Source organism: Emydura macquarii, unplaced genomic scaffold (genome assembly GCF_026122565.2).
Source record: "Emydura macquarii macquarii isolate MOO-44397 ecotype Brisbane River unplaced genomic scaffold, CSIRO-AGI_Emac_v2 contig_968, whole genome shotgun sequence".
Taxonomy (NCBI): domain Eukaryota; kingdom Metazoa; phylum Chordata; order Testudines; family Chelidae; genus Emydura; species Emydura macquarii.
The window spans coordinates 3582651-3597450 of NW_027131105.1; the positions used below are offsets into that span (position 1 = coordinate 3582651).

The window sequence follows — 14800 nt, forward strand, 5'->3', positions numbered from 1 at the left end:
TTACGGAAGTCAATAACGATCCCCACGGCAGCTGGCTCTTTAGGTTGCATCCTACTTTGCCCGGGCTGGGGCCACTTCTCTTACTTTTGTTCCCCCCCTTTATCTCGGCATGAATCTTGTTTCATTTAAACGCCAATAATTCGAAGACAGCGTTACCTGAGGGAATCCTTATCAGTTTGATCCGCTCCGATTATGTCCTTAAAATGAGTCTCCCTGTCCCAATTCCAAGGACAACACACACAAGACATTGACGTGGATAATTATTAATTTGAAACGTTACCAACTTTTCCGGGAGACAAATGAATGGCTCCTCTCGCTGTTTTGATGGAGAGGAACAAAACAAATCCTCCGTGCGAGCAAAAAGGGGCATCAACAGACGGAAACAAATGAAGCTGGTGCTTTCGCACCTCTTTTTCAGAGCCCTAAAATATTGGGGTCTTTTGCAGAGTGATGTTAAGAAGGGACTGCGGGGGTGGGGCGGAGGCTGTTGGACTCCATGTCTTCCAAGTGTGTGTGTGCCTCGTGTGGGTCGCTTGTCATGCACTTTGTAAACGGAAACAACCTTTATTTTCTACGAGCCATAACGAATTTCAGAGTAAAGCAGGTTTTCAGAAAGAATCAATGCTCTATTTACACTGTAACCGCCACATTTCTTATCAGGTCTAGCTTTCGTTGGCAACCCCCCCCCCCCCCCCCCCCGAACTTCCGTGGGAGCCAAGGCACTTCAATTTTGACGGTGACAGAGGTGCGATGCAATGAAAAATGTAAGCACGTATTGAGCTAGACTGCCCCTGGGAAGTCCGGGGGGTTTCACAAGGCGAAAACGTTGCCCTTTTGCTAACGATAAAAGTTCGCTCACAATCACTCCCCCCAGTGCTGGGGTCTGTCTATTCGAAGGGTGAAAGGAACTCCCTCTGGAGCGCCCTGTCTGTACAGATGTGCGGTAGGGCACTCTGCTACATTGTTTGTGGCGTGGGCTGGGACTAGGCAAAATTCCCATCCACTTCAAGTGGGTTTTTTTATCCGGCTAAGGACTGCAGAGTGGGGTCCGGGAAGAAGCGAGATGGCTGTCGCTGCCTTTGGCTTTTGAAGGTAGCCTTAAAATGGATAGTGGGTGCAGGTCCCTAATCAAACGCTATACAGCTGTAAAGAAAGGGTGAGATCCTGCGGTCCTCACTCAGAGCTCTCCTTGGATCCCGTGGAAATTGAGGCTGAGCAAGGACTTCAGGAGTTTGTCCGGAGCATTCACACAGATGGAGACCCCGCTCCGAGAACCCTTTCTAACATAACAAAGCCTGCTGCTGACAGAGGCGCATTCTCAGGGAAACGACTGGGAAAAGGCGCTAGACCCACACTGTTTCAGCTACCTCTCAAAACAAGGAGATTGCCTTTCAGGGCTGCGAGGAGCTGAGATTGACTTTCCTCCCAATTCTCTTTGTCACACGACGAGCAGCAAAGAAGGTCAGATGGTTTTCCCTGCGCTAAGGACTCCCTGAGAACACACATCGAATAGTTTCCTCAGGCAACAAAAGCCCAGTAAAATATCGGCCATTACTTTTGGAATAAAAATCCCAGATTCAAATAAACGAATGACAGATCCCCCCCGCCCTGGCATGGCGTGTGGCGAGACTGCTCCTTCGGTGCGTGCATTGATAACGCACGGCGTGCAAGAAAGACGCTTCCATTGTTTCCTCCTGTCCAGTTTAACTAGATAGCGGCTTCCATTCATAAAAATCTCATCCTGTGTTACACGGACGTTACCGGCCGCCTTTTAGCTCATGGAGAAATCGAGAGTCAAAGACTTCCAAAGCCACGTTAAAATTAGAATCCGAATCTGTTGTTGCTTAATTTTTTCTGTAGACCGATTTGGCTGTATTGATTCCCCTGCGCCTAGATCTTGCATGAAATACACAAGTCATGTGTATAACTCTCTCATTAATTATAGGCAGTGTGCGTGAAAGAGGCTCTCTGGAAAATAAATGAATCCCATTGTTCGGTACAAAATATCTGTAAAATGGCTATACAAATAAACGAATATAATCAGCGAGTCCCCCTCTCCCCCCATTAGTTCCTTTACTGAGGTTTGGCATAGACACGGGTTCGTCTCTGATCTGCGGTGATTCGAGCGAGTCTGTTCTGGTTCAATAGAAATGGTTTCAGAAAAAGGAAATCTGAACCGCTGTAAATTGCCAGATATAAATCTTTCCTTCCAAGTGGGTGTTTCTCTCTCTGCCTATTACCTACCTACCTACTTAGGGTCTGAAAACAGCGCGTCTCAGGAGCCTTGTTTCCGAAAAGAAGCTCGCGTTGAGTAGACTGTCCCCGGGCCAGTTGCGAAAGCATTGTCATGTTTCCTCTTTGTCTTTCGCCTATCGGGGCCCGATCCCGCAGCCCGCCCTGCGGCAAACCTTCCATTGATTTTCTGGGGAAGGATCGGGCCCATCAGTGACATCTTTCAGGGGGTGATCCTAAACCTATGAAAGGCAATGGGAGTCTCCCACTGATTTCCACTGCACGAAAATATTGACAGCTACCAGCCGTTTCCAAGGATCTTGGCCGCGCAGCTCAACGGCAGCAAAGATATCACCAACCCACCCCACTCTTCCCTCTTGCAGACTCACTGAAACAATCCCCGGGTAACACGGGTACGCTTCCCTTCTCTGAGCGCTCCCTCCCCGTGCTTTAGCCCGCTGGGGAGTTGAATGCCCCCAGCGCGCTCCACCAGGATAAAGCCATCCAGCTGGATTAAGCTTTCAGATGGGCCTTCGCCATCCAGTCCAAATTTGGTCTTTATTTCTCTTGCTAGGGCCTGATCCTGCAATCCCTTACCCAGTCCTGGGCAGGCACCGCTCCCATGGACTTCAGTGGGAATCTTGCCCGAAAAAGGCCTGCAGGGATTGACCAGGAGTGCGGGCATCATTTGTATAGTGGGGGTGCTGAGAGCCACTGAACCCAAACCAAACCCCTATATGATGGAAACCACTGCAAGACAGAGGGAGCTGCAGCTCCCCTAGTTCCAGCACTATGGGTTTGACCCTGAGCCATCAGAAAGAGGACCAGGTGGAAGGCGAGGGCCCGGCAGAGAAAGCGGTCACTCGGGGTTCTCCTCGTCTCTCCGCTAAGGGAGTTATTCGTGTGATACAGATGCAGGGCTTGATAGATGCATTTTTCGCCCAGTACGACTATGAGTTCAAACTACCCATCCAGGCCCAGATTTAAAAGCGGGACAGGGAGGGAAGGAGGGAAGAACCTTTTTCTGTCAGTGAAGGCAACTGGGGTTCGTAGGCGCATAGAACCTTTTGCCAGCGACTTTCATCTCCCCCGGTTGATGACCCTGGGCAAAGCCAGGTCCCCTTGGAGGACGTGAACTTAAACCTCTGTTTCCCTTGGGGATGCGCAGTTCTGAAAACTCGCGTCTTCCCTGAAAGCCGCGGCAGACTCGATGGATTGGGAAATGCCTCCGTCCCCCATTCGTGTCCCGGGACGGCGGGTTTATGAAAAGCGGTTCCAGAAATCTCAGGCCCCGCCTTAGTTCCGAGATGATTTTCCAGTTTTCTGTGTCAATGGCAAACAATGAGGCCGAGGTGGTAGAGTGGGATGAGGGATTATAAACCTTTCTAATCTGAGTTACAAATGACTTAACTAACCTGTGTTGCACACGCTGCAGGAGTTCCTCCTGCTTTGGAAAACATTGCGGTGCGTGACTGGGTTTCTTTTGTTGACGTTTTTATTACAGGGCCAGGAGGCAGAGGTAGCTCACTGGCTTCAGAGAAGATGGGATAATGTTTGTAGCCTCCAGGTATTGGGAGGCTGCGGCTGTGAGACAGGTTCCGGTAGGACAGGAGGAATCAGTTAACCTCATTTAAATGCGCTTCCCTTCTTCAGACTTGGCATCGCAGAGGAGAAAGTAAATGAGTTGCTTGCAACAAGAGCTGATTCGCTTTCCTATGCTTCGGTGCGGGCTAAATGAGAATTTTGCGCGAGTGAAAGGCCAGCAGAGGTTTGGGGGGGCCCTTAGGTTATTCAGGGGGCTGTGAGATCCCGGGCATGGAATCAGGGAACGGCGTTTCAAAACGCGCAAGTTGTAAAATTGTGTATCAGTGACAGCGACCCTTGGGGGTTTGTTTCTTTCATGGACTGCCCAGTATTTGACGGGCTCACCTGCAGGGGATCTCCTAGCACAACTAGATGCAACAAATTAGCGCGAAGGAGAACAGGCTCTGCGTTTGGAAAACATCCCTAGCCCATAGGTAAAGCCAGCGCGACATTGCACGTCCTATAGGGTAAGGGCATCTCACGTATCTCTAACCCCCGGGCTGCACATTCCTCTTGTTGTTAGGAGTGGGCTGGCGGTGCGCAATTGCCCTGAAATACGTGTCGCTTCCAATCGCCTAGGCAAGTATCAAAGGCTGATTTGCTGTATGTGGCTGGCACAGGAGAGACGCGCTTCCCTAACCTTTCGTCTCCAGGTACCAAGCACCCCCCCCCCTTCCCCGTTTCCTCCTTCCTTCCCCCACCCCCGCAGTCCCGCTCCGAAAGTCCCAGACGCAGGTCAGGAATATAATAGGCTGCTGTCTTCAGTCCCGGGGCGGAGAAAGAGCTCTCCTATGACGTGCCTCGTGCAGCATGAGGTTGTAACTTTTCCAGCCCGGGCTCACTCCTGAAGGAGATCTCCAGCCGCTCGGTGCTGTGGGGAAGGAAGAAGGGTGGGAGCCGGGGGAAGGGGGGCCGTCGGGGCAGGCACCGGCAGAGCGCTGGCCCCGCCGCAGGCGAAAGGCTGACAGGGCTGCGGGGAATCTGGGCGCTTGGGCCGCCGAGGCCGAGGAGGGAGAATGGACAAAGCCTGCCCGACGCCCCTGAGCGCCCTTCCAGAGGCAGCAGGCGGAGGGCTGCTCTAGGGCAAGGCCGGCAGGATCTGCGCAGCCCGCGGCGGAGAGACCCTGCGCCTCCAGGAGGGCGTCCCTGGGGTCCGGCTCGGGGCCTCGCCCGCAGAGGGAAGGATGCAGCATCCCCTAGACCTGGGAGCCGCGCATTATTTCCCCGCCGAAGCCTTCCCCGACCACCGCTCGCATCGCTACCGGAGTTTTATGATCGAGGAAATCCTGACGGATCACCCGGACTCCAAGGTCTCGGCGCCGGCGGGGGAGCTGCTCAAGTTCGGGGTGCAGGCGCTGCTCTCGGCCCGACCCTACCCCAACCACCTAGGTACGTCCCGCTGCGCCGCGCCGCGCCGCCGGCCCCCCGCACAAAGGCCGGAGAGCAGCCCCCGCATCGCCCCTGCGGGTAGCTCCCGCAACAGACGCAGGGGCAGGCGCTGCCAGTCCCGTTGGCTAACTCCCTTCCCGGGCAGCGAGCCCCGCTCGGCTCCGGGGGCAGAGCTAGTCCCGGCGAGGGCAAGATCCTCAGCAGACGGTAACGGGCTTAGGTCTGTCTGCCGTTGTTTGTCCGTGCGTCTGGTGGCCAAGGGCGGCTGCACAGAGGCGCTGGGGTCATGGTGGAAACACGGAACAGCTGAGTTCTCTTTCTTCGGGGACCGGCTCGGTTGCCAAGTTCGGTAGATAGATCCTTTTACATCTCAGACAGAAGGATCTGTATTTATATGCCACTAGGACGATCCCATTTCATGTGGTTTCATGCCAAACGTTTAGGCCACAGCCAAACAAATATCACACATACACACACACCCACACCCAGGAAGGATTATTCAAAATAACAAGACTTTTTTCCCCCCCCAAACAGGATTCCAACAGAAGCCGATTTCTTGCACATCCACCAAGCTGTACATAACTGGCATGAAACAAACTATGTTATTTCCCTTTCTCCCAAGTGTTTGAGCTGCATTTTTCTACCATAACTGATTTTTCCTGGGCTCATCAAAGGGAGCAGCCTGTTTCCTTCTCATTCCATTTGCTTTCTTTCAGTTGGGAAAAACTTTCCCACCCCCCCACCTCCCCCTTCTGCACAGGACAGCATCTTAGCCTGGTGAACTACACAGGGTAATTACAGGAGAAAAACAAAAACTTTCGAAGTAGTATGTGGCATTCCTAGTATCTTTCCACCAAAGAATTGCCCAACTTTTTTTTTTCATTGTACTTGTCAAGGTTATTTTCAGAATTGAGCTCATATCGTTCGCTACACATTAAAACACATGATTGGTTTGTTAATATGATGAAGTGGTTTGTAAGTGTTCAGACAGGCTCTTTGCCTTCTGACACTGAAGGCCTTGCATCGATTTAAATTCAACATGTTTGGGCCTAGAAAATGTGAGCCTTAAGAAAGCTGTATGAGGGGTCCGATCGTATTTAAAAAAACGCCTCTCGAAGATAATGGAAATGTTATTTGTGTACAGAGTGCGGGATTGGACCCGAAATAGTGATATTATGATTGTAATATACAGTATCCTACTGAAGAGAGACATATAGAACTTTGTATATAGACAAACAGAGAACTTTGATATACATAGAATATTACTCGGATGTGCATATGTAGTATAATAAATAGAGTGTAACATCTATATCTAGACGTATGTAATATATTACCAATACATTACAGGCACAATAATGAAACCATCTGTGGCTTCTGAACTGGAAAACGGGCCTTTCCAAAGCTACCTTTATTTACAACCAGACCTTTCCTTATCATAGAAAAAGGAATGAAATACAAAGAACACAGTTTACTGTTTCCCATAACACAGAACTAGTCTGTTTGCATAAAGGCTTGTCGTAGAATCAGAGCAACAGGAGCTCGATGGCAGAAATGATTTTTACAAACCTGCTGAACTCAAATGCTCCTTCAAAATATTAAACCAAATACAAAGATGTTTATAAAATATTATGGCAAAACTCCCATTGTCTTCAGTCGGAGCAGGATCGGGTCCCTGAATTGGAGTAATAAATATACTTGCTTTTGCAACATAATTTATATTTAGGCCCGGGAGAGGGAGTTCAAAAAGCCTTTTAGAAATTTTTTTCTTACAAAATTCTGGCTGTGCCTGTATTTTCCTTGCTGTATGAGGCAGTTAAGGTTAATTAATTTGTATTTTAACTTAAATTGCTCTAGCAAGTGCATAGTGTCCTTTTACTTTCTCCCCATCAAAGATTTGTAATATACTGAATGAATTATTCATTATTTCCAAGTAAATTCTGCATATGCGGTGAGTCAAGTCTTTTGGTGTTTCCTCTTCAAGATTAATAGGAAAAGGACTTCCTACTTGTGAGGGGCATGTGGGGATTCCGGGAAGGAAAGCTTGAATTGTAAGTGTATATAGTTTCTTAGCCTGCTATTAGCAAACCAAACTTCCAGGAGGCCATTGATTTGTCGTCCATTTGATTTTATAATTCTAATAATAGAGCTGAAATTAAATATGTGGATCAGAGAAGTAGTATCACCCGTTCAAAAACAATTTGCTAGGAGTTATAATATTTAGGATCGAGAAATGTTACACCTGAATTTTTATTGTGATTCAATAATACATTTAGGCATGGGTTTGCTTGTGAATTTAAATTAGAATAACCCTTTCTGTTTTGTTCTATAGCATATTTTGTACAGTAAGCCACGCAAAATATGTCAGTATTCTAAATTGCTATTAAAATTAATATTTTATTGGAATTAATGAAAACGTAAAGAACGAAATTACCATATATCTATGCGGGGACTTTGGACCAAAATTATATATATAGTAGTGCTATAACATCCTGTCCATGTACGCTGTATTATTCTATTATATCAATTATTATATCAATAATAAGGAAGTAATTGAATAGGTGCTATTACATAATAGTGCTTTTAAATTATTTTAAATTATAACCACTTGTAAATCCCAAACTATTATCAATTACTATCTTAAATTAAAAAAGACATTTAAATAATAATAATAATTCAATCATATTTGGATTCGCGATTTTTATATTATAGCAAGATGTTTACTGAACGGAAAAAAAATAAAAAGTTAAGAAATATATAGAACTAGGTTTAAGAATATTGGCAACCTTTTTAAAAATAGATTTAGGTTTAAGAATATTGACCTGTGAACATTTCATTCTGGTAACCAGAACTGTTTTAATCTTTCCCTCTCTTTCTTTAGTTCTTTACTCATTTCCCCCAAATAATAACGTCCCTGTTGTTTCTTTCCTGGTGATCTTTCAGAGAGAGAGGCGAGACTAAAGCAATTCAACGCTGCAGTTAAATGAAACTTACAGTTTGATCGCTTTCCGGTGTAAAATATTTCCAACTTGATTTATTCCAAACTGAACCTAGGTTAGACGCGTTTGGAAAGGAGCCTTCCATCCCCCGGATGGTGATGTTAGATATTTGTCGGATTCGTTTCTCTGGATCCACACACAGAGCTCAACGAGTAACCCATCCCCCCCCCCACTAAACTCCCTCGAGCTTTCCCTGTGGGACTCCCCACATTGTCTTACGTTTCTCCCTCTGACCCTATTATTGCTGTGTCCCGTACGGTGCCGGCCGGACCTCTCGCCTACATGCGTAGGGCCTGGCGGGGGTGCTTGGGACCTGGGCACAGTGCGTCTGAACCCGCCTGGGACCTGGGGAGCTGAGCGAGCGCTGGAGACCTGCCCGCCCTCACCGTGTCTCTCTCTCCGCAGCTGTGCTGAAGGCTGAGCAGGCGGCGGTGTTCAAATTTCCCCTGGCCCCGCTGGGCTGCTCCGGCCTGAGTTCGGCGCTGCTGGCTGCAGGCTCCGGGCTGCAGGGCGGCTCGGGATCCCCTCACCTCCCGCTGGAGCTGCACCTGCGGGGCAAGCTGGAGTCGGGACCCCCGGAGCAGGGAAGCAAAGCCAAGAAAGGGCGCCGGAGCCGCACCGTGTTCACCGAGCTGCAGCTGATGGGGCTGGAGAAGCGCTTCGAGAAACAGAAATACCTCTCCACGCCCGACAGGTGAGGGCGAGCCCGCGGGCCGCGGCTCGGGGGGCAGAGTGGGTCGGAACCGGGCTACGCGGGGAGAAGAAGGGTTCCCACCCACAGGCCCAGATGTGCCCTGCCCTGCAGCCCCAGGAGCTTGGCTAGCTGGGTCACATGCCTCCAGACGCCCCCGCTCTCCACCAGCACCCAGCAGCGCCCCGGGGTCCCTACGCGGAGCGGTCCCGTCCCCCACCCACCAGGCCAAGCCAGAAGCAGCATCCGAGGCGTTTGCAGTGGAGGCAGCTCCCCGGGGTAGCGACGCCAGTCTCCTCCAGGCACTGGGTGAGCCCCAGAGCGATCAGAGAGCTCATGGTCCGTGTATTCACCCACCCCCAACCCAGGTTAGTCTGGGCCACTCTGCCCCGGTTCGGATGTCTGCAGCTGAGTCGAAGCGAGGTGGGGTTTTTGGTGGCGGTGGGAAGGAGGGCTGGGGGGACTGCCCCATGGTCCAATCCTTCCTTAACGGAACAAAACAGAAAGCGGGGGGCGAGGGGAGCGGAGCTTGTGAAATCGAGGTATCCCACTCCTCGGAGCTGCCTTAGCTTGTGTGGCTTGACCAGCGGGTGGTTTTCTGATGCAAGTTCGCGTGTCCTCTCTCACCCTGCAGAATAGACCTGGCGGAGTCCCTGGGCCTCAGTCAACTTCAGGTGAAAACGTGGTACCAAAACAGGCGAATGAAATGGAAGAAAATAGTAAGTGTGTTTGTACTGGTCTGTCTGTAACCCTGGGCCTTCCCCTCCCCCTCCGCCCCCGTCGGGGTTGGTTGCTGGCCCGTATCTGGTTGTATCAGGGAGCTGTGAGACACTCGCCGGGATAGGGAAGGCGGCAGAGATTATTCGCTCTCGGACTGTGTGCGTACACCGATTCGCTCGTTCTTCGGATGTATATTCTCTTCCTTTTCTACGTTGTTTGGGGCAAAGGCCTGTAAACCCAGCCCTGCCGGCTACCACAGAAGGGTGTATCCATGAGCAGCGGTAGGGCTTGAGAAAATGCGACTGCACAAAGGTACAACACAGAGGAGCACAGGGAGACAGGGGGAAAGAAACCACCAGGGAAGTGTACTCCAGGGATTTGGGGTATGGTTCCCCTAGGATGTTCAGTCCCAAGGGTTGGGGGAGGTAATCTATATAGGTAAAGAAGAGCCCTTATAAACAGTAAATGCAATCCAGGTCATGATTCAAGCCAGCTGTAAGGTGTTTTAGTTGGCTGCCTCCCAGACCTGGTGCTGAAATACTGGTACATAGAATATATTTTTCTGATTCTGGTTATAATGTTTTTAGTGTAATTTATGTCAGCCTGTGGCTTTCACAGCTGGATAAAGCCCTTGTATCAGGACCTTTACGCCTGATTTTTTTCTGCCATATCCTTTGGTTTTCCAGGTATTACAAGGTGGGGGCCTGGAATCTCCCACTAAACCTAAAGGCCGTCCGAAGAAAAACTCCATCCCAACCAGCGAGCAGCTGACGGAGCAGGAGCGAGCCAAGGAAGTAGAGAAACAAGCGGAAAGCCTAAACTCGCCCTGTGAAGTCAACCAGGAGGAATAAAATAAAAAAGTCAAGGATGCCTCCGGAGTGTGCCAGACAGCACAAAGACTTACAAAGCAGCATCGATCAAGTGCCTTCTCTAACCAGATGTGAACACTTTAAAGACTGGATTAACGAGAGAAAAACACACACACCAGCCCCAGCAGTTTGGACTGATCCTTACACTTGAGAGCCGTGCTTTTGTTAGGCCTCATGCACTCCCTTCTTTTAAAACCTAGTTTCCACAATGTGGAATGAGGAGCAGGATAAATTGACAAGGCCCATGCAGCGATCTGTTCCACAAGAAGATGCAAGGTGGAAGAAGATGGGTGACGAAATGGTTAGTGGATTATTATTACCATTTGATTTCCGTTGTATTTAATATTTGGTTGATTCCTTTCCCCTCTCTCTCTTTTCCTTTGTACATAAAGAAAACAGCCGTTTCTCTTTCCCTTTATCGGTTTGGGAGCTCTGAGGTAGAAGATTGTGTATTTTGTATGACGGTCGGGAGGAGAGATTGTTACTGTTATTTTACGCCTACTTGCTGTCTACAATCCTGTGGTGCCCCAAATTATTCGAAAACTGCATTTTATCATCAGTTAATGCAAGATATTTACTTTATTTCAATAAAGTATTTTATGAACTATTTCTTCGAGTAAGATAATGTGTCTGTGTCTTAGTAGGAACAGTGATCCTATTAGCTATTCAAATACACGTTAATTGGCAGATCATAAGGAAACAGAATGATACACAATTCGGTTCCAGAAACATATTCGTATGGTTTTAGTTCTCCCATTTGTGGTACTATATTCATTTTCACCACCATCTAGTAAATCCTCATCTGCAGAGTAGCACGGATGTAGGGGCACAACACTTCCTCGACCCAACTTCCACCATCCATCCATAGTACATTTCACTCATTGTTTTCATATTTCACTGATTACTTTTTGTATAACTTCTGCTAGCAAGTAAAGTGATGTGTCTGGACGGTAAATATATTAAAGTATGTTTTGATTAGAGGAGAAGGACTTTCTTGATGTAGGTTTGGTAATGTGTGAAAGTGGGCAGCCCAGCTAACGTGTTACTTTTCAGAAGACTACCAAATAATTTAAGAGACAATCTTTCGAAGCCGATTATTCTCCCTAAATGTCACAAAATGCGAATTGCGAATTGTTTGGTTTAATAATAATAAGTAAATCCTTATCGGGACTGCCTACATAAAAGCAACACTAATTTCCTATGTACCATATTATTATGTTTTGTGAAAGTCTCATCTAAGGTCTGATCCTCCCATCAAATTTCATGAAATATAAAAGAGAAAAGACTGCAAGATCGGGCCCATAAGAAAATGCTGTAATCACAGACCGAAATCGGTCTGAAATTACTCTGTGGAACACGCTGGACCCATGTGACTGAGGGAGGCGTTTGCTCCGGTATTTATATATTTAAATAGCTACGTTTTAAAGAGAGACTTGTAAACACATACCATCCTTCCTCTAAGGAGAAATTAAGCGGTTTAAAAGTTTTTAACTGGGTGATATGTTTTCTTGTGTCCTGTAAACATTAAGACAAAAAATAATCTAAGCCATGCAAAATATACTGAAACACATTATCAATTCGGTATGTAAATATTCACATTAACATTTACGTCAAAGAAAGTTCTCTTGACAGTAGCTTTTTTTCTAGCGCTCTATACATTTAATATGAGAAGTATCGAGCAGGAGAAATCCGCAGTGAAACCTCATGAACCAAACGATTCAAAGCTGTCCCAGGAAGCTGCCTAGAAACTGGGCACAGATCTAGCACACTAGGATGTTTGAAAGCTACATGTCAGAAAACAGAGTTACACAGATTATTACCGCCTGGTAATGTATCAAATTACCCAGACTTGAAATCTGGAAGCTGCATTCAGCGATTCCTAGACGGAGACGCGTCGTCGATAGATTCCACGAATTCTTCATCGAAGTAACCCGCGTGATTTTAGCCCTGTGCGGCAAGGAGACTTTTTAAAATTAAAATAAAACTCTAAATCAATCGGGTGTTGGTAACACTTCGAAGATACTTGGCACGTGATGCTATTTGTTTCATCTTAGCAGTCAGAGGCCGGAACGGCAGGATCGGGCCCGCAGCCGTTAGCCAGCAGAGCCGCTGTGAATCTATGGGACATGATGACTGGAATATCTCCACGCTCAGTCCACAATACACTGAACTGTCTACAGGGCGCTCACAAATCACAGTGCTGCGCTGTCGGTTAGACGTTTTCGGGCGATTATTTAAAATATGGAGAGAGGAACAAAATGCAGGAAGCCCCAGATAGGAAGCCCCAGAGGCAGACACTTAATCGCGCATTAAAAGGGGCTGAGTAGGATGTTTCCGAGATAGGGTGTCTCAGGGAAATGGGGGGATGGAAACACTAGTCGTGGGTTGTTGGCTCGTCGTAAGAGAATAGCTGCTTGGGCTGGTAAAGGATTTTGGCCTGTCTGAATTTTTCCCCAAAGAAGATAAACCACGGGGATTGGAGGTGGGGGGGGGGGAGGTTTGTGCACTAGTGGTTTTTTTTTAAATGATGCCTCCCTCCAGGTGGTGTGTGCCCACGACCTGCCCTCTCTACTCCTCAGACTCTGGGAGTGGTCAGTTCCAGACCGCGCTGCGTTCTTTCTCAGCTGGTGTACATCCCTGTCACTCCTTTGACATCAAGGGAGCTGCACCGGGTTCCGCCCTGAGCACCTGCCCAGCCAGTCCTTTCCCTATCTCTCCTCCAGTTATCAGTGCCACCAGCGGAATAACGAGGTGGACTATTTAAAGTACACAGCAAGCTTTAGCGCTGACGGGGTGTTTCCGGGATAGGGATCGAAGGGCGCTGTTGTTTCTGCTAAACTCATTTAAGTGAATTATAGCTTCCCCCCCCCCCCCCAGCTGCGTTCCACTCTCAACTCGTAAATGTCACGGGCTGCTCGAGTATTAATATTTCACCTATTGCACGTAGGAGATAGAGCCAGCGATTCCATGCCCTGGCTCTGTTACGTGGACTATTTTGTTAACTATTGAGCAGGATAGCATGAGATCCTTGCCTGTCTGAATACATAATGTACTGTACTTTTTTTCTCTTTAGTTATATCAAATTATAGGCTCTGCAGAAACATGCAATTATCCTTCTTTAAAAAACAAAAACACCACAGGAAACAAACTACTGGTCTAGCAGAGAGAGACAGAGAAAGACAGAGCAAAGAGAACATCTGTTCCGAAGACCCCTCCTTAAAGCATCTTAATTCCTCCGTACCCACTTGGGGGTGCCTGGAATTAGCGCATCCTAACGCGCAAAGGCCGTCATTTCCTTCTTCTCCGATGGTGTGTCCTACCCAAATCTGAACCAAGGCGCTTATTTCCGTGTGAAATTTCCGCGGATCACACTTTTAGGGGGTAAATTGTTGAGAGAAAAAAATTAATCAGCCAGCCAGCCTGAGTGTCTGCTTACAATCTGGAGCGTGGTGAGATACTCAGAGATGCAGGACCCATCCTTTCGCTCTTGTCTACTCTGCACGAGTGGGCAGGAAGGGTAGGGACAATCCATAGTCATTTCACCCTTGATTTTATTTTAAAACTCGGGACACAGCGAAACATTGACTTCCATGGCAGCCTGAGCTGGACCCAACTTCCACGGCAGCCTGAGCGGGACCCAACTCTTTGTTTGATGGATTTCTGTGGTTTGATTTCACTAACGAGTGTGTTGATTTATTTGGGAGGCGTGGCCCTGTAAGCCTGCCATGGTGCCTGCTACTCAGATTCTGCAGAGCCCAGCCTGGAGAATCCATCTCTCAAAGGGGTTCCTGCACAAACTGGCTCGTTTCAACTGAAGGGTTTTTAAAAAATCGGTAGGATGAGAGGAAGGCGTTTCCCAGAAGCGGCGTGCGGGGCTAATCCCCGTGACCGTCATTGCTGCAATTCCCGTTGGTCGCAGGCGGCTGCAATCCCCCCACGCGCTGCAGGGCTCGCATCCGCATGGAGCGATCCTGTCTGTGCTTGTGAACAGCCGGGCCAGGTGTTGCATTGTCTGGGCGGGGTCACTGATGGAGACCCGGGCTGTGGCTGCTTTGCGTGGCTGACCTGGTGCAGCAAAGATGTGTATTGGCCAGCCTCTCCCAGGTGAAGTGAGTAATTAGTAACCCAATTAAATAACCCAGTAAAAGGCCATTCCTAGGAACGCTTCAACTCTGAGCCAAGGTGAGAACAGAGCAGACTCCCAGCTCTGAGTTCAGGGGGGGAGCTCATGGCCCATCTATGCCCCCAGCACTTCAGGATTCAGCAGGAATGGGATAAGCCCCGGCCCTTAGGCTGCCGCGTCAGGCGAAGGAGAAGAG

At 48.4% G+C, this 14800-nt stretch overlaps 1 protein-coding gene across 1 annotated transcript; it reads left to right on the forward strand.

Annotated features, from left to right (window-relative positions):
- The first annotated feature begins 4738 nt into the window (after nt 1–4738).
- BARX1 (BARX homeobox 1) lies at nt 4739–11090 on the forward strand. The gene is made up of 4 exons (XM_067543820.1): nt 4739–5205; nt 8607–8895; nt 9527–9611; nt 10299–11090. Exons 1-4 carry the CDS (start codon nt 5001–5003, stop codon nt 10461–10463), a joined length of 744 nt encoding a protein of 247 aa, XP_067399921.1. The 5' UTR covers nt 4739–5000; the 3' UTR covers nt 10464–11090.
- The last annotated feature ends 3710 nt before the right edge of the window (nt 11091–14800 follow it).